Below are 26,755 nucleotides of genomic sequence, written 5' to 3' on the forward strand. Positions count from 1 at the left end.
GATCACTAGTTTTAATTTTCATAACTCAAACAAAACTCCAAACAACAGTAACTCAGCATAAGAAAAGCGTTGCTTTTCAGGAGGTTCCGGAAAAAAATTACGTTATTTTCAAGAACGTAATTTATGCGCGTATGAATTTTTTTCCAGACGTGTTTTTGAGAAAAAAAAATTAAATTCAATAATTCGATGTAGGATCTGATGGGGGTCACTAATTATATGTTATTCAATGGAACTTTTTTGAAGATATATTGATGGATTTTTTAAATTTATTTGTTTATTTATTGTTTTTTTAAGACAGATTATTTTTAATTAACTCAATTTAAACTGGGAATAACATTTTTTTTTTTAATTTTGATTTATTTAAATGGTAGTTTGAATGAAATTTATTTACTTTGATTTACCTTTTATATGTAGAGAGACTATAGAGAGTAGAGAGCTAGAGAGTAACATACTTACATCGGGAGAGTACTCGATAGTCGAAAAAAAGTATCGAAGAAATAATCGATAGTTTTGAAAAAGTATCGATTGTCGATTACTTTTGACAGAAACTGGCCTAACCTGAAGTAGGCGTACCTGAACACGTGACTGACGTGCAGATTTGCAGATCAGGTGATGAACACAGTCCAATCCAACGTGTAGACTGTAGTGCTTTTGTCAACTGTCAAGAATGTGCAGCCGATTTGCGAAAACAAAAAATTCATGGCTTTTTCCGTTGATCCGTTGTCATTTTATATAATACTGATTGCAGATTGCGAATGCAAAAGTTTTTGTGTAATTAATTAAGTTACAACTCTGATAGTACATACTTTCTCTTATCCGTATTTAGTACTGATAAACTGCTTTAGTTGCTTACTCGCAGTTAAGAGAAATCCATTTAACAGATTCACGTCGCAAACTATGAATTTAGTGAAAGTTTTTTTTTCTTCATCCTCATCGATGAAATGGACAATGGTAAATGTACATGCCACTATTGACTCTACCCTGGTGGCATGAATAACTTTTTACAACCTCAGGAGAGACGTATGTTTGCATAATAGTAGTTGACATTCCAATAAAGACTGTAAAGTAAGTTATTCCGATTGGTATGATTTTAAGACAAGATAAAACTGGCCATTGCTTGAATGCCTCCAAAAATTGAATACTTTCGTTATTTTTAGGTGTGAACGTTTTTGCTACACAACAGTTTTTGTTGTGTGTTTTTTCATCATGTCGTCATCCAATGCGATAAATAAAAATAATGTAAATAAGAATTACTTGAAACTAGCTCAGTTACACAATTCTTCTCATGAATTTTATTTAGATGACATGAAAATGTTTCTCAACAAAGATTTCGACATTAACTATGCACTGTCGTTTGATAGCCAAGTACAGCATGAAAAAGCCCAAAAGTGGTTAGGCTACACGGCCTTACACTTTGCCGTAGACATAAAGGCCAAAGATCATAAATCCATCATAAATTTACTTTTAAAACACGGCGCTGATTTCACTCGCAAAAACAACGAGGGTCTAACACCCTTGCACTTGCTTCTCAAAAAGTACCTTACCACTTCTGCAGTGCATCGTGATTCGTGCAAAACGCTATTCAACCCGTTGCTGTTTGCTCACGTCAACTTCAACAATGTTACAAATCCCTGCTGTAGAAATGAAATATCTCATCTGCACATAGCCATCATAGCTGATAATTTGCAAGTAACGAAATTTTTCTTGGATGCCGGTATTTCGGTGAATGAAACCATCAGTGTCGACTCAAGCTCTTTTCCAGGATACAGTTGCTTACATTTGGCCATGGCAAATGAAAATAAAGAAATGGTTAAAATGCTACTGAAATACAATGCAGATCCCGTGTGCCTGAATTCCGATGGACTGAGTCCCCTACATTTGGTTATTAAAAAACATCTGACTGACGTTACATTGATAGGATGTAGAAAGAAACAAGAAAGTAAACTTTTCAACAATGAAAATATAATGGATTTATTGATTGAATCCTTGAAAAAAAAAAACTGCTTACCACGTTTCATGGGCTTAACTGAGTTGCACGTATATTGTGCAAAGTATCAAACTTGCAAGCCCGAGATTTTGCAAAAAATGCTAGACCAAAACATTGATTTGAACGCTTCTGTAAATGACGACTCTCCAATTTGGCAGGGATACACGCCGTTACATTTTGCCGCCCATTGCAATCTGCAAACAGTGTTGTTGCTTGCTAAGAAGGGTGCAAATCTTTTGGCCAAAAACATGAATGGCATTACTCCGCTGGACATATGTCTCCAAAAATATTATCTAGGTAATACCATTGACATTTTAAAGACTCAAGACGAATTTAAATCAATTGAATTCAACGATGGACAAAACTTGATTGATGTTCTCACTTATTTTAAAAGTTTGGACAAATTATACAAGCATTTGAATGTTACCAACAACGTGAACAATGCCATTCCCATGGAGTCACCTTTGTGGCCAGGTTACACGTTACTGCACATAGCTGTAAAGGTGTGTTCTACACAGGCTGATGGCAAAGTAGTTCAAATTTGTTTGAAACATGGTGCTGACATAACTATTCAAGACGCCAATAAAATGACGGCACTTCACCTGGCACATCATTTGAAGCACAAGCAATGCGCTTTAGAAATTTTGTCTTGCCATCAAGATATTTTAACCAATCCAGTAGACCAAAACAACATATCTCATTTCCACGTATCGATATCTGTGCCTGGGCAGTCGGAATTGGGACAAAAGTTTTTAAAAAATGGAGTTGATTTAAATGAGGTGGTGAAAATGGACACTTTTTGGCAATTCATTCGAGGTACCATTTCTAAACAATATGCAGTGATACCCAAAGGCTCGACACTCCTTCACTTTGCAGTGGCTACGCTGTGTAGGTGGTTGGTCAGGTACTTGCTGGAAAATAATGCAAATCCATATGTTCTCGATGCCGATGGTCTGACTTGGCTCCACCGAGCATTCGACAACGAAAATTTTAAGTGGCTGAGGTATACCGTCTGGCAGAAAGACAAAGCTCTTGAATCGAATCCAGTGGCTCCAGGTGGTTTATCCCATTTCCATGTAGCTTGTCTCTGTGGAAATTTAAAGTCTGTCAGGGCCCTGCTTCTAATGACTCCCAACATCAATGAGCCAATTACCAGTGATCTAATGAAGTGTATCAAAAAACTTCCCGAGGACGTTTGCTTAGGGGACACTCCGTTACATTTGGCAGTTAAAGCTCAGTCTCAAAATGTGATCGAGTTCCTCTTGAAAGCCGGTGCAGATCAAACGGCAAAAAATGATAAAGGACTAAACTCACTCCAAGTGGCTTTGGAAATGAAGAGCTCCAAAGCAATAATCAATCTTTTTACTTCGAAATTTTATGAGAAGCACAATTGGACCGATGACACAGGATTGACACTACTGCATATAGCGTGTGCCACGAAAGATGAGGCTAAAATAGAAATTTTGTTGAAAAAAGTACACGATGCTAACAGTCAGATAAAAAGTGATTCCCCGATATGGCCAAATGAAACTCCTCTCAACATCGTAGCAAAAGAATTTATTGTTGATCATTTTCATTATTCTAAGGCCGACTCAATAGTCAAACTCTTTCTCAATCACATCCTTCGATCCATGGAGTCTTCTATTCCTGCTAATCAACGTTCACGTGGTAATGTACAACAAAATCATTCGTGTAAACTTACATTCTTGTCGAACAAATTTTTATTTCGAAATGTGTTTCGAGTTTAGAATCGAAAAAACGTAAAGTAGCTCCCTTAAGCAACCAAAGTTTTGTCATAAATCAAGACGGATTGTCTGCTTTTCACCTAAGCTGCATGGGAAGTGATTCCGACATTGTTGAGAAATTTTTGAAGTTTGGTGCTGATATCAATGCGCAGAATGACTGCTTCTCTTCCAATAATGCTGGTTACACACCTCTACATTTTGCAGTACAATTCGGTAGACAAAGTATAGTTGAAGTGCTATTGAAATATGGAGCTGACATCAACATTGAGAACTGCAATGGGTACACCCCTCTTCATTTGGCAGTTTCAAAACGATTAAAATTTGTCAACATATTTTTAAGGTATTTTAATTTATTTCACATTTTTAGTTAAGTATCATTCATACAAGTAGCTTTTAATCGAGATAATTTTTAATTTTTGTTGTTAAGTCAACAATAACGTCAAAAATCAGGCGTGTTTTGCTTCGTGTTACTGTAAAATTCTGTAAAAATTTATATTTATCTTTAAAATTGACTTTATTTTTACAACTATTAAATAATCTTGAATAGAATGTGTTTTCAATTTTAACAAATTTATTATTTCTTCCTCAGAGAACGCGAAGTAGACCTGTCCGTTAAAAATTCGTTCAATCAGACATTCGCCGATGTGTTACTTAAAAATATGGAAGAATTTAATGAAGACTTTGTGGAATGTAGCATGAACATTTTGAGATGTGGTGCAGCTAAAAATGCTAATTTTTCCACCAAGACATTGCTTATAAACTTATTACTAAACAACTTTGGTACACCCACTTTAAAAAAACTGATTGGATTCATACCTAATTTATCTGAAACGGATAGTCAACGTCGCACAATTATGCATCACTGTTTGAAGCAGTATTACAATCTTTTCCAGAATTATAGGGGTCGTTTAGCTGACAAAATTGAGATACTCCTGGAAAATGGCATACCACTTGATCAACAAGACAGATGTGGTAAGTTAATCTTTAGAAAGAGAAGATGTTTGTGACGTCTCGTATCTCTTTAAGGTGGTCTATTAGCTCAGAAAGACATTTTTATTCTTTGTTACTATGTTGGCAAATGTGTCTTTAAAACTATTCTTTTTAGAAAATTCTTTTAACTTAATGAGACAAAGGCTTGTACTTTGAAAACTCCATTTGTCTGTGCATTAGAGGACTGATGGTTTTTTGTTTGATTTGTTTTTTTTTTTATTTATAAGGTAGTATTCAGATAGTGCTCATGTCATAGAACTTCGAAAAAACGTACTACAATTGAATTGTACATAGATGAATAAAATCAGGAAATTCTTGAAATTTGTTGGATTTGTACTTGCACCTAAACTCAAAAGTTACCTTTTTTTCACGAAAGTAATTAAACATTTTATTTGTTGCGTAAAACTTATTTGAATAATGATAATAAGCAACAAAAAAAAATCAAGCTCTCGATTTACAAATCGAAGAAAGCGGATTCTGTATAAGAAATTGAAGAAACAAATTTACAGGGAGACTTATCATACCTTCGTAGAACTTAAACTCATATTTTCTTCGAGGAATATAAATAACTTCATCAATTATTTAAAGAAAAAAAATTGTTGTTTGTTCAAAGTATTATAATTCATTAAATGCGTTTTTCCTTCTTTAGGTAGAACACCTCTTCACTACGCAGGTTTGTGCTACAAAAATCTCGAGCATGTCGTGACATTTTTGAATTTGGGAGCTGACATAAATGTGATTGACAGCGAAGGGCACACTCCCTACACGTGTTGCTTTAAAAATGTGTATGACACGCATACCCCTATAGTTGAAAAATACCACGAACACATAGCTAAAATCGAGGCTGCTGGATTGTACCTACATCCTCTAAACAGAGAGCGAAAACGAAGAAACTCGTATCTGTATGGAGAATATTCGTACGTACTGGACGAGAAGGCGATGGACAGAGTAATCTACGATTCTCTTCGACTGCGCGATCTTCTTACAGAAGAAATAGTGTTGAACTTTACCATGATGACGCCCTCCAAGCGTGAATTCATCAAAAAGTTTCTCAGATCCAAATCACTGCACGAAGAGTTTGCTGAATGGTCGGCCTTGTTTAATTTGCAGTACAGAAAGATGTTGGAAAGACAAAGCCTATGGGGATCTGCAGTCGAATCATTGTACGAAAGTCTCGACCGTAAGCTTCCAAAGCTTTGTTTGGAATGCATTTTACAGTATTTTAGCACTGACGATTTGAAAAATGTGGTTTGTAATAAAAGAAAATAAAATCAAGTGCAATTTTGGCACTCTAATGCTTTTACAACTTTGTTTTTATTAATTAAGCAAGTTAGCTTTGTTTAAAAACGTAATCAATGTTTATGTGCTTGCCTTAATATTTTTTTAATTTTTGCTGTATTTAATACTTTGTGGAAAAAAATTTTTGTGTTGTGTCTTTGATCATAATTATGATAATAACATGTATTGATTAAAATTATGACTTTCAGCGATATTTTGTATAAGATAATTTATGCATAACACTATACGAATAAAAAAATCATAAATATAGTTTTGTTCTTTATTTATCTAATTACTCTCCAGTATTTTTTTTTCATCAGGAAATGTTATAAAAAACTATGATGTGAAAATAATTTTTATGTTAAATCTAACAAATAAATGAGTATCGGCACATAAAATTTATTATTCATCATCTACTACCGGAAACCATTTGACGTAATTTTATTAATTATGAGTCAGCAGAAAAAAAAAGTTTTGTTTTGTTGAAAAAGTTACGTTTTGTGCGGCTGAGTTCCAATTTTGGAGCTGTTACTATAACAATATATTTAAATAAGTGTATTATTATATGAGTGATTTTGCCGCAACTAGCTGAGAGTAACTTCAAAAGTGGTTTTAAGAGATGGGTAATCAATAAGTTGTTTTTCATTGTATTTATATTTCAAATGCCATCCACAGCAAGTTTCCAGAGCAACTTCACTACAAAGTTTCTTGGGTTAAACGATATACGACATTTTGTAAAAGTGAATTTTGAGTCAGTATATTTTCGAAAAAAAAATACGTGTTTCTGGTACATATATACATAAAAGTTACTTGTAAAGTGTTATTACCTGCCCTATCCAAAATATCAGTGATGAATCAATGCTTTAATCAGTCGTAAAATACATCGTTGATTATGCGTTTATTCCATGTTGAAAATGCTGATTCAGCGAAAAAATTTAATTTCATGTCCCTATTTAAAAGATACAGCTGTTTCAAAAAGGGCGAAAAGAAAAACATTAGCCATGAGAAATTTTGCGGATATTATCCTGAAACTCGTCATTTTTATTTTAACCCCTAACTTTTTTATTAGTAGTACGAAAACTGAACAACTGTTTTTTTTTTTTTTTTATGTAACAGGGCTTAGTTTCAGCTATTTCGTGATAATATGTTTCCTCAAAAAGTGGAAAAGAGAGACGGCTCGTGACACGTTGATTTCTGAGCATTTATATACCAACATGTTATGCAGAAAATGCGTATCTTGCACGGAGAGTTTAGAAACACTGACTCAATGAAATAAAACAATATTTTATACCACTGTATATAAAATGGTGTGCAATTGTGCATGCGTTCTGCGTCACGTGCAGCAAGTGCAGTAAAGTCATCATAATATAACATTTTTTCGTCCTATTTAACTTTATAAAACCCTCGATGGTGCCTATGAAAGAAAAAATTGAATAATAATAACAGTAAAAATTGGAATGAATTGTTTCTTTTTTATTAAAACTGGAGAAGGACTGGGCCCGCTATTTTCATGGTTTTTGTTGTATCCCTTGCAACATTTTTTTTTATTTTTAAATTAAATAACTAAATGTAAATTAAATTACTTGCGTTTAGTCTATTTGCTTTAGTTTTTACTGTAAAGCTTGGTACACGTAGCCTTACACACGCATAAAGCAACTTTTTAAACTATAATTTCGCAATCTCTTATAATCTACATTTTAAATGAAAATGTTACACAATAGGTATCATTTCGGGTATATTTTCTTAAACATAAACGCTTTAAAAAAAATTGGGTTCACCCCACCGGGAATTGAACCCTCAACCCCTAGAACTAGTGTTATTTCTGTGACCATCACCCTAGCCACATTTATTTTCTTTCCTTTACACTTTTTTTTTTTTTTTATATTATAGTGCTCTACGTCCGGCTCCTTTTAATAAGGGCACTACTATGGGCACTTAGCACTTGGGAAAGGGATGGGAGGCCTCCCATTACTGGGAGGAGGGTAGGGGGAAATTAGGGAATTATGCTGCGAGGAGGTCAAAAAAAAAAAAAAAAAAAAAAGTTGTAAAACACCACGAAACATTGGGAAACAATTGCCATCCGATTCTGATGGGCATAATTCAGAGAAACAACCATTTAAAATCGACGAAATACCTTTTTTTTCGATTTTTTAACAATAATTTTTATAATCTTAGTAAAAGTTTCTTCAATCGGATGGCATTTGTAATTTAAACTATTATCTGTACAAATAATAATGAGTATCAATACCATCCGATTTTGATTAAATTCACCCCTACTTTCGCAACCCCCCAAATCTCCTTAAAATTACAATGATGTTTTTATATGGTATTACAATCGTTGTAAGCGTAAAAAAAAAAAAAAATAAATAAAAACAAATTTGTGTCCATAAGGTCTATGTTAATTCACCCCTACTCGACTATAAATAATACATATATTGCCAAAGTGACGATAAGTTTTGGGATACCAGTACCAATACCTATGTCATGAGGTGTTGATTACTCGTTTAGGTGAAATAGGTACATCTTTTATACAGTCTTTTAGTCATTGGAAATGAGAAACGCATTGTTAAAGTGCCCCAACTCCCCCTATACAGAGTGTTGAGCACTACTGTTGATACCCCCACCCATTCCTAATGGGTCCTAAAAACATTTATAAAAAATACGAAATGAGGCCCAAATAATGATAAACTGGAGCAAAAAACCCCCTAACCGAAGTAAAAATCTTGTGTCGTTTCAGGCTGTATTATGAGTCCACGGCGCTCGAGCATCGTCCCCCAGTTGAGCTGGCGCAGCAGGTCGGTACTGCTGGCTAATTGTCCCCGGGCCGGCGGATGAGGAGAAGGATCGGTTAGGCCGGGGCCGGGGAGAGCGGGGGGAGGGGCCGGCCGACGAGAGCCGGAGGAGCGGCTGCTCTTCTACCCTCGTCTCGGCTCGTCCGATGCTCAAGGACAACAAGTTGAGGTACGAGGGCGAGGGCGGCGGGCCGGGCCCCGGTGCAATTGGCGACTCCAGTACCACCACCACCACCACCAACAACAACAGCAACAACAACAACAACAACAACAACAACAACAACAGCAGCAGCAGTGGCCAGCAGCATCAACAATGTCAGTCCCAGCAGCAGGCCGCCTTCGGCAGCTTTGGCGACGTGGTCGGACCGGGCGCCGCCGTATCCTACTTCCCCGGCGGCGCGGCGCTGCTCGCAGCGGCAACTGCCGCCAAGGAGGCGGCCCCGATGACGGCAGCGGCGTCGGTCCTCCAGCCTCAGCAGCAGCAGCAACAAAACGATCAGCAGCCAGTCGGGCCGGTGACGACGACCAACCATCCTACGAGCGGCACGAAAGAGGTGCGGTACGCCGGTGCGTTCCCGGTGGTCGGTGGTCCGCCGGCGTTGCCGCTAGAGGCGTGTCCCGGGCTGCCGCCGAGTGGAGCGCTGCCGGCGCCGCTGCCGCCGCCGCTGCCCCCTGGCGGTCAGCTGCCGTTGGAGCTGCAGCAGCAGCGGGGCTTCTCCCAGTCGATGAGCTCGTTGCCCCCCGAGCCTTTTATGATCATGCAGTCGAAGGCGCTGAATCGGCGGGTCTCCATAAACGTGGGTGGGGTGAGGCACGAGGTGTTGTGGCGCACCCTGGAGAGGCTGCCCCACACGAGGCTCGGCCGGTTGAGGGATTGCAACACCCACGAGGCCATAATCGAGATTTGCGACGATTACTCGCTCATCGACAACGAGTACTTCTTCGACCGGCATCCAAAATCGTTCAGCTCGATCCTCAATTTTTATCGCACGGGCAAGCTGCACATCGTCGACGAGATGTGCGTGCTCGCGTTCAGCGACGATCTCGAGTATTGGGGCGTCGACGAGCTCTATCTGGAGAGTTGTTGCCAGCACAAGTACCATCAGCGCAAGGAGCACGTGCACGAGGAGATGCGCAAGGAGGCGGAGTCCCTGAGGCAGAGGGACGAGGAGGAGTTTGGGGACGGCAAGTGCGCCCAGTACCAAAAATATCTCTGGGACCTGCTTGAAAAGCCGACCACGTCGATCGCCGCGAGGGTGAGTTTGTTGGGGGTTCTTTTTTTTTTGGACTCTTTATATCTGTTAATCATCTTCGTTACGTAAAGTGCGTCTTTGGGATTGGCAGACCTGTGATTTCCATAAGGACTACAATGAAGAGTTCAATCATCTACTTTTCTTTAGTTACGCGTTTCTCCGCCAGGAGTGACGACAGATGGCGTATCGTATAGTTCAGCCAATCCCAATGTACGCATGATTTATTCTATTGTTATCCATTTCGTTTTCTTTCTTTTACACGTATATTATACACAACAGTGTACATATTATATAAATACAACGAACACGTACTCGAACACTAACACATCACGCCTACACGCGCGATTGGATTAATGTTGCTCACGTACGTTTTCCCTATACAGTGTTACATTTACTATATATATATATTATATATTGTACGTAATAATTCATATTCTATTGTACAGCTTCAGTATACATGTATACATTTTATTGCAGCCGCAGAGCCTTATTCTCTACGCTGCCTATCTACTTTACTATTTTTATACTCTTTGGCTTTTTTCTTCGATACTATTATATTTTATCATGATTTATTTTCTTCCTTAGCCCCAAGTTGCTTAGCCCGAGCTGGGGGTGATTCTCCCCACTTCCTTACCCGACTCTTCTTCTTTTTTTTCGAACTACTGTCACACTACCGTACGGCCTTTTGCTGGTCTTTAACGACTTTTTTATGGCTTTTTTTTTATCGCTACCACTCCGTCTTTCTTTCCTACCCACGTACTTCCCCCCTCCCGGTATATCCTCTTTCATTAAGCCCGCGACGAGTTTTTACACCGTGTCGACACCGTCAGACTTTGCAATGTACAAACGAGTGCACTTTCTTTACTACGAAAAGGCTGAAAAATTTACGTTACTTTGAGTGTTTATTGTTCGATGTTACACTTCGATGTTTCGATGTTGAATATTTGGTGGTAAAAGGTGTCGATTGAAATTTTGTTTTCAGAGAATCATCAAAAAAATTTTTTCTTTTTTAGTCTCAAGCAAACAATGACTCTTTCATGGGAATCGATGAATATTTTCTTTACACTCGTGATTTTACCGACGTGTGAATAACGCGCGTTGAGGTAGACGTGTGCCCTGGTTACAGTTGGACATGTGTGTGGTTCATGAATATTTTATGTCACGGAAATAGATATGTGCCACATTTGTCTTTCTGGTCATTCACTCGACTGTTTTTTTTCCCTATTGTTTCGTGCGATCATTACGCTTATTTTATTAAACGTTAACTTTTTAATAATACAATTTAAAAAATTATTGCTTGAAAAACGTAACGATTAATTGCTTATCCGAGTGGCCGAATAGTTTAAAGAACATTAGAATCAAGTGTGTAGTCTTTACGAATTGCGAACGTATGTTGGATACTTGTTATTGTTGTCAGTGTATATTTGTTACTTTGAAAATGAATGAATTAATCATTGTGAACAAATTCTGCACTAAGCAACTCAATTCTTTGAATCAAAAAAAATTTCTTCATCCTCACTCCGTTAAATATTTTCTTTTAATTAAAAAATATTTAGTCGATCGAATAAAGCATTTAATACAATCAAATAAAAAATTCGTGATTAAAAAAAAAATGTAATTTTTTTTTAACAAACTTACATTTTTTTATTCATAAAAAAAGTTTTAACGGAATGTTCGGTGTGAGGAAAAAGTTTTTCATACACTTGTTACTGTTGGTTGTTAATAACCGATACGAGTATAAATAAATAACGTACACGATTTGAGATTTAGATTTTATTAAAATATAACTACTACAAAAAAAAAAAAAAAAAAAAAAAAAAAAAATGCAAAGTAATCAACAACGTAGTTGCTCTAATAATAACTATTCTTGCACACCTGGTTCAATTAAAATGAGAAAAAATGAAAAATATTATACACAAAAGTTGAATTGCACTCGTAGTTGAAGTAAGTATTATCCAATAAGGAACAATACTTCTTACATAGAGTTCTTAGCCCACTGGGCACATCCAACTATTGGGATATTCTGATTTAAGTAAATACATCGCAAACAAATACATCACACGTGACCATAAAAATATGGTCGGAAGTAAAATTTATCTGCAAAATCGTACAAACAAGAAAAAATTGGTTTCAATTAAACAGAACATCGTGGAGCGCGTAACAGGTGCCCACTAAATTCTCGCATGCATTGTTCGTCCGTTCGCACGTCTGTCGTGATATATTGTTCAATTTGACAAATTGCAGTGTATCGCTTGGCTATGAAAAAAAAAAGTTTTTTGATGACTCAAGCTAAAATCACCCCTTTGGAAATTTATGGGTATTCAACAGATGTCTGTAAATTTTTACTTTTACTTTATTTTTCACAAATATTGTCCACTTGGAATTTACAAAGCTGAATAAAAGCAAAGTATGACAGTGCGATAACAGTGTACGTGAATCCCCAAAAAACACTATGAAAACTATAATACAATACCCTCCCACAACAACAATATTCGATTAACGATTCGATGTTCAAGAGACGTTCATGACAACAATTCACGTGTTTTTGCAGTTCCCAACAGGAGACTCGAGTTTCGAGCAAAGGTATTTTTCTTCCGACTCGGTTTTATAGTACGACTTTTGTGAACCCCTGTTTTGATAATTGTCATTAGAGATGAACGCCAGATGCCCTTCTTCGCGTTGGAAAAAGCAGCTTTCGACATCTGAATACACAGAACCGGTATTTTTTTTTTTTTTACCGAATCTGTTCGTCTTCTTTTATCGGATCAAGGCGTGGTTTGGTGTAAAGTGACAGTCAGAAATATACTGATTATTAAATCAAGTTTTTTTTTTAATTCACTTGTATAAATTTAACTATCCTCTACTTGAGTAAATAATACACCGCCACACTACTTCTTTGTGTTTTGGTTACCCTCACATTGAAATTTCCTCACGTAAAGCCAAGCATTGAGAAACAAACTCTGGAGTACTAAATTGGTCTCTGTCATGGATTTTGAAACATTTGATGATCTATACCCTTAAAAAGATTAATTGGAGGCGCTTACATGTGCTTAAAGATGGCATATATCTTGCTGTCACAATTGACAGAGTTTTAGATCGTTAAATAATATTTTAAAAATGAAAAAGGTTAAAAATTAATTTTTTTACCACTCGCCCAATTAACTTCCCATTTTTTAATATAAAAAATAATCATCATTTATTACAGTCTTTGTTTAAAGATATGCATAACCTACACGGTTGTTAAAATCCTAAAATAACTTTCAACTGTTCCGCAAATCGTTACTATAAAATTTGATATTGTTATTAGAAGAGTCTATATTGTTTTGGTAAAAAAAATTTGTTTTTGTAAACTTGTGGTCCTAAATACTCATGTACTGATTTCTTGGTAAACCCTATCGCCCGCAAATTTCGATACCTTTAGCTCGAGGGTTTCTTTAACATGCAAATCAATTTCCATTAAACTCTGTAATCGGTAACACTCTCCCAAGTGTTTTACAAGTAAAAGATGAAAGAATGACAGAAAAATTAAGTGCACCAGTGTTTGCTCTCTCAATCGACACCAGAGATAAGAGTTGACTGTTGTGACGACCATCCGGTCGTTCAATCACCGCTGAGTCTTCGCCCCATCGACTAACCGATCACTTGTCACTTCGCGGTGTCCAGCGGTTACCACGTCAAACCGCAAAGTTTACTTACTGAAAGGTCAACGACGTAACTTCGTAATGTACCTCTCGAAGGGCAAAGTTCGCGTTCGCGTTCGCTTCATTCCCCGTGTACGGTCGAGTTTGATTGATTACTCTCGAGGTGTACCCGATCTAGAACGGCATCTGGCACGCGTAGATGTCGTCGTTCAGATGTATCATCGTAGGCACTTTGTTCACAATAGGTTGAAAATTTGCGAGACATACGGCAAAAGTAGCATATAGATACGACCTTTTTCGCTGCAGTTTGGCATGTGTTTCGAAGTAAAATAACTTTGTTTACCAATATTGTTGTTGTTGTTTTTTTTTTAAATTGTTATTACTGTTGTTCAATAGACAAGGAGCGTATTTTTATTGATATACGTATAGTACCTTGAAGTAATAATCATTTAGAATATCATCGTGTGCGTTAAAAGTTACTTTGTTGCCCCCTTTGCAGTGTAAGTTTTGATTTTCCACCTCTTTTTGATTAGTTTCTTTGATACAAAACTGATGTTACTTCGAGATGGATGTGAGTTTCGTTTGAATTCGAATATTCGGTTTTTCCATGAAATTATTGGTTTTTGGAAAAATTGACCTGATGAAAGCGTTCAACAATTCTAAAAAAACCAAACAGATCGAGTCCCTGGAAAATTGTATAAATAAACATTGTAAGGAGCAAAAAAAACCCTTTTTTAACTATTAGTAGTGTTAAAAATTCCCTTAAGATAAAAAAAATCGAAATGTAAAAAAACATTCGATCAAACGATCCGTTGTTCGAAAAAAAAGACAACAAAGGGCTACCGACTTGTGAAAAATAATATAGCAAAATCAAAACTTGCACGAGGAGTTGGTTCTTAGAGCTCCATACTTAGACTATACCAGTAGGATTTCGTCAAACTTAAATGAAACACACGTAGCGTGTCTCGACAGCAAAAAAAAAAAAAAAAAAAAAAAGAAAGAAAAAAAAAGAAAAAAAATCCATTCCTGTACCCTACATACACACTCAGCTACAACACGCAAGGGCCACTGAACCGGTAAAATCCAGATCCCCATGTATTATTCCACACACCTAAACCGCGCTACGATACACCCATACCTATAACTTCACAACATATACTCAGAACAGACAAGCAAAAAGATCATACGCCAGCGCCTTCTTTTCAACAATTGTATAGAGTTTACCGTGGCTCTTCTACTGACTTCTTCGCCACCCTACATACATTTCTCGCAAAAACCCATGTTCGCGATGAACGTCATACCTATTTCCCGACTCTCAGTTTCCACGTTTTGTTCTACTGGTCCACCTGTTCGACGAACTCTTGTTGCACCGTGTAAATATATGGTACATGGGTGGACATAGGATAGGTAACTTATGCCCGAGAGCGACAACGGGGTGTAAAGAGCGCTCGCGCACAGTCGATTCCGATGAATAAATTATTGCGAGCGGCCTACTTTCCTCTAGCAGCTTGTGCTGCAGATAATCGGTAAAATCATTGAAAAACAAAAAATCCACGCAACTGTTTTCACGCCGGTTCGTTCAACCTTACATGTGTACACGAAACGCGATATCGCTCGTGTAACAAGTTTCGGGTAACGGAACTCGCTCTGCCCGTTTATAAAGTATCCATGGTGATCGGAGCTCGCGAGTTTCGCGACGTCGGCTTTTTTTGTCTTGATCGACTTCTTCGGTGCCCATACGGCGACGCATTAACCATCGGCTGAAACTCTTTTCGTACGGAGGAAAACTGCTTTCAAACTTTTTGTACGAAAGTGAAAAATCACGACGCGCTTGTACGAGGAACTATACTATATTTTTAGATCCTAATACTTGGTTGGGTACAACTTGTGAAAAAAAAGACTTTGGACTTTTTATCGAGAATTCAAGAGTTTGCAGTCCACGGTTCATAAAATAAGACTGAAAATTTTTCGATAAGGCTTTGGACGATTTATCAAGACTTTTAGAGCTTGCAGTCCGGAGTTCATAAAGTAAGACTGAAAATTTCCGGCAGTCTCTCAAAGACTGCAAAATTTTCGAAGACGTTTCATCGAAACGTCGCAGTCAAGAGTTCATCGAAAAAGACTGTAAAAGTAGTCCTAAATCTGTCAGAGACTGCAAAATTTTCGAAAAGACGTTGCATCGAGACTTTTAGAGTTTGCAGTCCATAGTTCATCGAAAATACTGTAAAAGTAGTTCAAAGACTGAAAAATTTTAGAAAAGAAGTTTCATCGAGACTTTTAGAGTTTGCAGTCCAGAGTCCATCGAAAAGACTGCAAAAATAGTTCAAAGTTTGTCAAAGACTGCAAAATTTTCGAAAAGACGTTTCATCGAGACTTTGCAGTCCAGGGTTCATCGAAAAAACTGCAAAAAGGAGTTCAAAGTCTTTCAAAGACTGCAAAATTTTCGAAAAGACGTTTCATCAAGACTTTGAGATTTTGCAGTCCAGAATTCATTAAAAAAGATTGTAAAGTAGTTCAACGACTGCAAAAGTCTCGATGAAACTTTGGACTCTTTATCGGGACTTCAAGAGCGCGCAGCCCCTCTACTCGTATTGCTCGCGTAACGAGGCTTGACACACAAAACTACAACAGCATACAAGTCCCATTCATACACGCGTATCCACATACACACAATCGAATCCTCGAGTGTTTACGTGCGCGACAGAATAGCTTCTCGACGAAAGTAGGCTACGTCGCCCCCTCCTGTACCACGCAATCGGGCACTAATTTGAAAGCGTAATGATCACGTGCCCTTTCGCGTCTTCAGTCGCGACCCGACGGAGACGCCTCTCAGTAGCGGGGATCGATAACACGTTAGCCCTCTGACGGATCGTGTAGGCCACATACGGGGCTGCATGTGATGTTCTGCTGCTTAAACATGTAAAGGACAACTCGGTATCCTTATTTGCTTACCTGCACTGTCTCAACATCACGCGGTTGATCGTAAAACGACGCGAGTATGTATACGTAGTATCCTCGTCCCAATCCCTTTTTTCCTTTTTCGCCTTCACCCTCGTCCTGCCACCCCTCTGCTGTACACACCGTAACCCTCTACTACTGTAATGTCTACTTTGTTTCTAGGTGGTGTACCTCTACGCAATCTATTTCTCCTCCCTCTGGTGTACATACATTTTTTAGTCGACGCTACACATATATGATTATTCTACTACTATACTGCTTATTTGTTCTCACTATCTTTAGGTCACTCTCTACCGAGCGCAGTTGGAAAACGTAAAAAAAAACAAAAAAAAACAAAAAAAATAAAATAAACCACACTCCTACCTAATACCCTTTTTTCCGTTCCGTCAACACATTATTCCACTGTAGAAAGTAATACTGTTACAGCAGTACACTCATTTCATTTAATTTCCCAGAGAATTAGAAAAGTGAGAGAGACAGAGAGGGTACAATAACATTTTAATGGATCCTCTGTAAATACTTAACGTAGATCCCGATTTTTTAACAGTAACTTGATGCTTCTGTTGTGATTGAAGTGTTATCGTACTCGAGTGTATATGATTGTGTGAAAAGTAGCTTAAATGAAGTAGGAATAGATAGTTGTAGAAAAAAGAAAACATTGTGTGAGTGTGTACATTCCAACTGCGCCTTAAACAACACTTGCATGACCAGCGTATACCTTCATACATATCATTGATTTTCGCACATTTCTCTCTCTCTCTCTCTCTCTCTCTCTCTCTATGCATTTCTCTCTACTCTCATCTCCCATCTGTATATACCCATAAATTTTCTGTGTCTATTATAGTATACCATAATATTAATATATCATTTAAGAATAATGTATAAATGTAAAAGCTTGTCCTCTTAAAAAGAAAAAAGAGATCAGTGACTGCTGTATTGAAAATTGCTGGAAGTGGCATGCACTACGTATGATATATCTATACGTACGTGTATCCCGTGTGCTGTACAAAGCTTTGACGCGCAGCTGCGACGACCTACAGCTCGCTAAGTACCGCTACCAGCACCACCGTGGTACTCAATATGTATATAAGAGAAAAAAAAAAAAAAAAAAAAAAAGAAGAAATATAACAAAATAATGTGAATGGGCTATAACGCGACTACCAGGCATCCGACTTTTGTTTTTGATGTGCAGCTTAGGTCTCTCAGTCCCGGGGCCGCGGCCTCTCGGCGCCCGTTCCCGCAACTCATTTCGATGCTCAAACAATCAAACCCGTCCGTGTGTGCGTCTGTCTCCTATTACTATAACTTATTTCGGAGCATATATACGTATACGTATAAATGTATGAGAATTTTTATGTGGTATGGCTGTTGTGTGGCATTGGGTTCGTCATCGATGATGGTTACTCGTCCAAGAGAGAAAAAAAAAAAGAGATGCCTTTGCGGACACGTCCATCGTTCACTCAAACGAATAGTCAGACATTTTTCTGAAAAAGAGCCATTAGTTGCATCAAAAGGACGAAGAAATAAATAAAAAGATGGAGAAAACAACTGCGTTTCATTGATACGAGCAAAAAAAAAAAAAAATAATCACCGGCGTCGTCACCAGTACCCTCGTACGGTATAGGTACAGCAACAAAGTAGCCGCACTTCCCTGCCTCGTGTCTTTATATTTACGCTCTCCTAGATTACGTGTGTCTCAAAGTAGCGGAAAGTATCTTGGACTTTGAAAATGGGTTTTTGAGTACCCTCGAACACGCCCCCTATACGTATAAACTATTTCCGTAATCGATTCGCACGACTGCTCGCTCTTTTTCGAAACTACATGGTCGCACGGGAATTTTCCACGAACGCCTCCCGAAGAAATTATTCAAAAGAATATCCACATATATACGTGCGTTTTTTTTGTTTGCGTCTCATCGCGTGTATTCAACTCCGTAGAACAGAGCTTTTTTTTTTTTCTTAATTATAGTAGAGAGACGATCGCTTCCGGAAAAGGATTCTTTCTTTGTCTCTAAAGACTCTGCTCCATCAGCGAGTTTTCAGCCCATCCCACCCGGGGTTGTGAGTTTCTTGGGCTCGGAAAGTTTCTCAGCAATCATATATTTATGTGTATCCGGAAAGTTTTGACCATCCGTTCTTGCGAGGGAGCCAAAGTGTTGTTAAGGGTAAAAAAAAGTTACCCTCCGTTTGGATGAATCGTGGTTTCTCGGCTAAACGTTTTGTCGGTCTGTTTTTGTGGCTATATATATTTATTTGTGCTTTATTAATTATCCACGGGAAGGGTGAGTCAACTGAATCGCTCTAAGGGACAATTCAATCGATAGCCGTGTCTTTTTAAAATCTCACGGTGGCACTGAAAAACTCTGAAACGAACGCTTTTTCAACAATTAGTAAAACCATTGTGTTGCATTTGAATAGGAGACGTAGCGGTACTTTGGAGTAGTGTAACATTCGTATGGACCGACAAAACGAAATACTTTGAAATTCTTGTATAGGAGCCGACGTGACACCTCATAGTAGTATAATCTAAGTATGGTCTGATAAGTCGAAACACTTGGAATTTATAGCAAACTACACGCTTTTTCAACTAGTATAGCCTACATATGGTCAGACAAGCCAAAATGCTTTGAAATTATTATAGGATCGACCGTGACACCTACAGTAGTATAACCTACGCATGGTCTGACAAGTCGAAACGCTTCGAAATTATAGCAGATTACGCGCCTTTTTCCAGTAGTATAGCCTACGTATGGTCAGGCGAGTCGAAATGCTTTGAAATTATTATAGAAGCCACCGTGACACCTACAGTAGTATAATTTACGTATGGTCTGACAAGTCGAAACGCTTCGAAATTATAGAAGACTACGCGCCTTTTTCCAGTAGTATAACCCACGTACGATCCAACAAGTCGACATGCTTTGAAATTATTATAGGAGCCGACTTGACACCTTTAAGTAGTGTGACCTCCGTATGGTCCGATAAGTCAGAACGCTTCGAAATTATAGAAGACTAGCAGCCCCCCGTCTCGGCTTCGCCCGAGACTTACTAAATAAAACACCGTAGTGTGTTGACACGTAATGTGAAACATTTTTAGTTAGAAAATTTTACACATATTCCCGATACATCTCAGAACAAAAATCTTCTTATTAAAAACATATTTTTTCGGAATCCATATAGTTTATTTGGTCAAATAATAAGGTGTACAAATTCAAAAAAATAATTATGCTGAAAAGTACCGTGCGTTCTTTATGCCATAAAATAATCGATGGCTATAAGAAGTTGTTGATTTGGTTTCTTCTGTGTAATTCACGAAAAGGGCTATTTTTTAAAGCTGTTAAGATTTAAAACCGCCAAAAAATTTATATTAAAAAAAAATTGTTTTTTCTCATATCTCACAATTTTATTACCAGAGCAACAAAGTCCTGGACCTTAAACCCAACATCTTTATTGCCACAAAAACACAAATACATTTTCTACTCATTAAAAAATTTGAAGTAGGATCTTTAAAGATTTCAAAGATTGCTGTGAGGGTACAATGAAAAGCTGATCTCTCACGTAATGGACTCTTAAGTTGACGATTTTGACGCTGCTGTTTCAATCTCGATAAATTTTCTGCGTCAGTTTCTTGACGCCTCAAATTGTATTCATTAGATACATTTGAGGTTTTCTTTCCAATATACCCTTTTGCGACTATTGGTATGCTTACGACTTTTATGACCCCTAAAGGCTATTTTCAGTCAACTTTGTTAATTTTAATACATTTGTTGGCAAGGTAGTTCGACGTCCGATGGCCCTAAAAAAGACCGGTGAGCTTTAGTTAACTCTTCTTAAGTTAACTCTTTTTTGACTGCAGTTAACAGCAATTGTGACTGCCTGGATACCTCAGGGTGATTTTCTCTGGCTTACTGTTGAAGACCCAGACTGATTGGGAGAAAAATTACAAAGTCCGAAGCTTTGGGGCTAGTTGTAGTGCTCTTTTCCAACGTATCCCGGTATAACGTCGAAGACGTTGGTGTCTAAAGCACCTTTTTTATTTTGCAGATTTAGTTGTTTTGGTGATCTTAGATGGGGAGATTGGTTAGTGATACTTGTCCAGTGGAGGCTGTCCCGTTGGCTCAAGTTTTTTTTTCCTTTATAGCTGTTATAGGTTTGCCCAGCGCAGACCTTGGAGAGGATCAGTGATTCCTGGTTGAATGCTTAGAGTCGAGAGGGTAATATAGAGTCGTCGGTCACCGGGTTTTCCAGCCTTGCGAAGAACAACTCCGCAGGTGACGTCTGCCAGTGAATAGCTGACTTGGTTTAATAGTGCCCGTCTTTAGTTAATATAGTCTTTTAGTTGACGAATCACTTCCGGAAATGGTAATAAAAATGTATTTGTTGGCAAGGTAGTTTACACTAAGGTGGCCCCTAAAAAGAACCGATGAAATTGATGGTTAAGTAGGGAACGTAAATACTTACAATGGCCCTAAAAAGCGCCAGTGGTCAAACTTCCAGGCTATTCTTTATTATTATTTCTGATGATGAAGAGCTGGCTACGGGTTGCTTGATTCTTACCCTGGGAGTCTTGATGTACGGAGACTGTGATGGAGGGAGGTACGCCGCTGACCAAAGAATATCTCGTCTCGAGTCGTTCCCCGGATAACCAACTGCTCAATTGCTCATCTTTAGACGGGATCTGAAGAGTTGGTGCAGATTGTGCTCTGGCTAGATATGTCTCCTGGTATTCTGGCAGAGACGGCATCGGTTGGAATTAATTTATTTATCATTGATCGCACTCGTCGAGATTCAGGGTGAAGGGACACTTGGGTTCCTTCCCCCTTAGAGAAGAGTGTCGTCCGTAACCGGGATACCCAGCTGCAGGACTATCACCAGCATTCTCTGAACAGCTTGATGAGCTGCCGAAGCTCGACTATACAGCGAACGATACGCTCCGGCCTATTATAACCACACTTATTTAATTGTGTTGCAGGTAGCTTCGATTTTATGTCGACGCCACCTAGCGGATTTTACTTAACTAAAGTGAAAAGCTGGCGTATTTTTGCAAAACTTTGAGCTCATTTATTGCTATTGTTATTAAATTTTTTAAGATAAAAACTATACTAAAACCATCTAGGAAGTATCATGAATCAGTGTGCAAAATTTCAGCAAAATCGTTTCAGTAGTTTTCGCGGTTAGCGATTACAACGGTTTTATTGACTTTGCTTTATATATTAGTAAGACTACGCGCCTTTTTCCAGTAGTATAACCCACGTACGATCCAACAAGTCGACATGCTTTGAAATTATTATAGGAGTCGACTTGACACCTTTAAGTAGTGTGAGCTCCGTATGTTCCGACAAGTTAGAACGCCTTAAAATTATAGCAGACTGCGTGCCTTTTTCCAGTAGTATAACCCACGTATGATGCAACAAGTCGAAACGCCTTGAAATTATATTTTACATATTGTGTTTCTTCGTAATTCAAATACACGTTCTTCAAGCACGTAACACGCAAAAACCCAGTGGTAGCTCGACCTGTCTATTTCTCTCTGTAAACGGTAGTATGTACCTACCGCAACGGTGTCACTTTCCGGGAACTAGATGCGCTAAGCGTTTCAGCGTAAAAAGAGACACTCACCCATACGCACGTACAGAAAAAGAGGGTGTATCCACGGAGCGGGTGAAAAGAGCACACAACAACACACGCGCAGAAAGCCGCGGGTATTGCTCCGGCGACTGCTCATATCGATCAGTGGGTATATTTGCCTCGTCGCTGAAGAAGGGGGAGTAACTGGTGGTGATGTCCGGTTGACCCGCGCGCGTATGTGTGTATATACACTGGCGTTGTAGACGCAAGGTCGATTCGTGTACGCGTGTACACCAACATTTTTCATAGGATGTGTCATAAGATCTTTTTTTTTTGTTTATTTACTCGAAAAAGTGACCTGACAAGGGCATCTCAAAAATATTTTCTCAGCTGTTGTATTTTAGGATCCATTTGATAAATATGAATGGATGATATCAATATGAAAAAAATACATATATATGCGTTGTTGTTAGATTAATCGGGACGGACGCACACACGGGCGCGCTACGCGCACCGCGGGCAACGGGGTCTTGAGGAGGGCCCCTGTGTATGTTTCTTGATGACTTTGGTGTGCGTGGATTTTTTTCTTTCTAGTCACGGTTGTGCAAATTGTATGTATTCTATCTCGATGTGCAAATGTGGTGGTCGTGCTGCTGCTGCTATTTTTACTACTGCTGATGTATGTTTCGTGTACAATGTTTTGATGTAAGGCTTGCTGTCGAAAGCGAACGTAAGATGTTCGTTTACCTATACGCCGTCGAAATATCGATGTTGATTTGCGATGTGCATCGTGTATACAATGTACATATATACTTGTGCGTTTACGTATATGGCGAATCGTGATTATTATAGTTGTATATATATATACATGAATAATTATTTATGCGTTTGATTTACTTGTCACTTTCTTATTTATCGTAATTGTCATGTCTCATTTTTGTGCTTTTCTCGATGTGTGCTGTGTTATGTGTATTTCAAATATCGAGCGAGCGACGGGATATTGGATTTTCGTGGAGTTGACGGGGTTGGGTAAATATTTGGGTCGCGATGTTGTTTCTCCTTACGATATGTCAAACGGAGGGGGAAGCGGGTCGATCTACGGTTGGACGAGCTTCTTTAAAGAAAAAAGCTGTATGGAGTATTTTGTAAGGTACACAAGCATTTGAGGAAATTCGAGAAAGTGGAATAAGAAGAGCAGAGCTTATTTAAGGTTGTTTTCGAAGAACAAAAATTCTTCAGGATTCTGGTTTTCATCAGAAAATTACAAAAACACCTTGTCACTCTGATATTTGAAAACAGTAATGTTTTTTAGAATAAACGCAAAATTGCCTATTTAATTTTCCAATAAACACCCACGAATTTTCTCGTATACTCCTCAAGCAATGTGCAGGAGAAAATAAAGTTCGCCTCGGGAGGAAAAAAACTCTTTCAATTGTGAAAAGCTTATGGCGTTCGTTCTCGGATACATCCACAGGGTTATTGAGACAGCAAGGCTGAATTGTTGTTCAACCCACAGTAATATGACTCCCTCGGAAGACAACGTGCACTGGCTGTCACGTAAAAGTGTCTTGGGGAGCTCAAAATTTCAATTTACCTGGTGGAAGAAAAGAAAAACTCAAGCAGCCATGTATCCCGAATCCACGTGCGGACACCAGCAAAGAAGTGGGTTCGCTAAAGTGGCAGGAGTCGAAGGGAAAAACGCCACACGTGTACCCGAGCATCGCAAATTCTCGAGGGCGCTTCATTGCACAGCTGGACACCATGTCTTCCCGACACGATTGCTTATACCATCGATGGAACCGAGATAACTTTGGTTGAAAAACGAGCGATAAGTAGGATAGTGGTGCTTACGGAGCTGGATGTTTTTTTCGCGGACCCGACGTTTTCGGAAAGGAGCTGTTCGCGGCATGATATTTTAATAGCGGCAGTAACGCAACTCTAGCACTGTATAACGCAAGTGTGCGCGAGAGAGCGGAATTTTTGAATTGCAAATCGAGACGCTCGTAAAACTAGTCTATCGGGCATCTTGACGAACCAATTTTCGGTGTAGTCGGACCCTTTTTTTTTAATAATAGAAATAAACTGTTGTTCGGAATAAATTTAGGGCGGATGGGGCGGACCGTGACCTATTTTGTAAATCGACCATAAATGAGCTTTGTATCGATGCGGAAACTCTTATCGAATCGACGCGCTGAATTATTCATACTCGCAAATCGAATAAAGTCACTAAAGTCACCCGCTAATGAAAACGAGCTTTCAACGATTTCACCTTCGGCGTACACGTTTTATATCCCATTTAAAATTTATCTTCCCCTTTTTCTTCCTGTGCCACATACTCTTTTAAACTATCTCTCACCTGCCTCAGCGCCTGTATCTACTTATCGCTTGTCAATAAAGCTCTGCCATAACGTCTCCCTCCAGGTGTAGATATACTTACTTCTGCAAGCAAGTTAAAGAAAACGAACGACGTAAGAAAAAAAAAAGCGCAAAGGGGCCCGAGCACTTGACCCGCTAATTACCGGAGGAGTGAGGGAGCGTATAAAAGTCCAAATCAGAGGATCTCTCGCTCAGCTGGGCTTCTTCTGTCCGTAGCAAGGGGGTCGAGGGCGACGAAGGATCGGGCATCTTGATTGGGGGGGGGGTTAAATAGCCTCGGGGCACGAAGGTCGCTCCTTTACTAATATCATATAATATATATACGTGTACGAGTGTCCATACGTGCGCAAGTTCAGCAGCCGGCACATGTAGGGCCACGCGTGAATGCCTTTGCCGTATGCAATACGTGTGTGTGTTTTTGGGTCCGTTGTGTTGTTGCTGTCGTTGTGTGTGGTCATATTATGACGATCGGTGTGTGTCGTACACGCGCTGTTTGACTTTCCTTCTCTCTGTTTGTATCTTTACACATACTCTTTCGCTGCTGTTGCTGCTGTTGTCGCTGACATGCAAATATATCTATTATTATTATTACCAAGCTGCGTTGCGCTGCTGCTACTACTACTACCCACTAGCTGCTACTATCTACTTCTGCAGAGGCATAAGCGAGCAATGGAGGAATAAAACGAGAAATAAAAAAATAATATAAAAAAATAATGAAAAAAAGGCGAGGGCGTGAAATTCCGACTCAAAATTACAGGTGATAGCTGTGATATCGATCTTGTTTATCGTAATGTCGACGATCGCCCTGACCCTGAACACGATACCGAGCATGCAAGTGTACGACAAGGACGGCGCCTTGCAGGACAATCCCCAACTGGCGATAGTCGAGGCGATCTGCATAACCTGGTTCACGCTCGAGTACGTGCTGCGCTTCAGCGCCTCGCCCGACAAGTGGAAGTTCTTCAAGGGCGGTCTCAACATCATCGATCTTCTCGCCATATTGCCGTACTACGTCTCGATATTCCTCGTCGAGACCAACAAAAACGCGACCGACTCGTTCCAGGACGTCCGTCGGGTCGTCCAGATATTCCGTATAATGAGGATACTGAGGATATTGAAACTCGCGCGGCACTCGACGGGCTTGCAAAGCCTCGGCTTTACGTTGCGCAACTCGTACAAGGAGCTCGGTCTGCTGATGCTCTTTCTCGCCATGGGGGTGCTCATATTCTCGAGTCTGGCCTATTTCGCGGAAAAAGAGGAACCGGGGACCAAATTCATAAGCATTCCCGAGACGTTCTGGTGGGCGGGCATTACCATGACCACCGTCGGCTACGGCGACATTTACCCCACCACGGCGTTGGGCAAGGTCATCGGTAGTGTGTGTTGTATATGCGGTGTCCTGGTAATCGCGTTGCCCATTCCCATTATCGTTAATAATTTCGCCGAGTTCTACAAGAACCAGATGAGGCGGGAGAAGGCGCTCAAGAGGCGTGAGGCTCTGGAGAGGGCCAAGCGCGAGGGAAGCATCGTCTCGTTTCACCACGTCAATCTCAGGGACGCCTTCGCCAAGAGCATGGACCTCATCGATGTCATCGTCGACACGGGTGAGTTGTTCTTTCTACCTTTTTTTTTTTCGTTTTCCTTTTTTAGTCTACCCTTTTATCTCTCTCTCTCTCTCTCTCTCTCTCTCTCTTCAATACTCTCTTTTCCTACATGATATTTATAGTATATGTTCTCGCATATCATGTACTTACTTAGCCCGTTTCCCCTCTACTTTCTGTCATTTGTTTTTTTTTTTTTTTAATCAAGAAACACGTTATTGGAAAGAGTAAAACCTTGGAACGTTGTGCATAAAGTTTTTTTCACCTGCTGCGTTGACCGAAATGAGAAATTTTTACTTGTTTAAGAAATAGTTCGAGGCACATCCTTAGGCTCATTTTACTCGTAATGCCATGTACTATGATGAAAAAATTTTGAACGCGGAGGGTGACACCCTATTGCATGTGTAGACATAATTTTAACATGTAAATCGTGGTAATAAGGGTGTCACCTTTACTGAAACTCGTGTTTAAAATTTTTTCCTTGTAGTACATGACATTGCGAGTAAAATGAGCCTAAGGATGTGTCTCAAAAAATTTTTTTATTAAAAAACGTGACGACAACGGGATAT

The 26,755-nt window shown here is 39.1% G+C and overlaps 2 protein-coding genes across 2 annotated transcripts in view; both read left to right on the forward strand.

Moving 5' to 3' along the window:
• The first annotated feature begins 1,163 nt into the window (after positions 1–1,163).
• On the forward strand, positions 1,164–6,010 carry LOC106644023 (uncharacterized). Its single transcript, XM_089590725.1, has 4 exons — positions 1,164–3,655; positions 3,736–4,072; positions 4,322–4,704; positions 5,372–6,010. Exons 1-4 carry the CDS (start codon positions 1,207–1,209, stop codon positions 5,989–5,991), a joined length of 3,789 nt encoding a protein of 1,262 aa, XP_089446851.1. The 5' UTR covers positions 1,164–1,206; the 3' UTR covers positions 5,992–6,010.
• A 2,656-nt stretch (positions 6,011–8,666) lies between these two features.
• Positions 8,667–26,755, forward strand: part of Shab (Shaker cognate b) — a 58,058-nt gene continuing 39,969 nt past the window's right edge. Inside the window, exons 1-4 of the mRNA XM_023390946.2 lie at positions 8,667–8,671; positions 8,738–8,795; positions 8,840–10,048; positions 25,343–26,189. Of these exons, the coding sequence (XP_023246714.2) occupies positions 8,667–8,671; positions 8,738–8,795; positions 8,840–10,048; positions 25,343–26,189 (2,119 nt within the window). The remainder of the gene's footprint in view (positions 8,672–8,737; positions 8,796–8,839; positions 10,049–25,342; positions 26,190–26,755) is intronic.

The sequence above is a fragment of the Copidosoma floridanum genome, unplaced genomic scaffold (genome assembly GCF_036245765.1).
Source record: "Copidosoma floridanum isolate Cflo_tuat_1 unplaced genomic scaffold, Cflo_Japanese_pri ptg000013l, whole genome shotgun sequence".
Lineage (NCBI taxonomy): Eukaryota > Metazoa > Arthropoda > Insecta > Hymenoptera > Encyrtidae > Copidosoma > Copidosoma floridanum.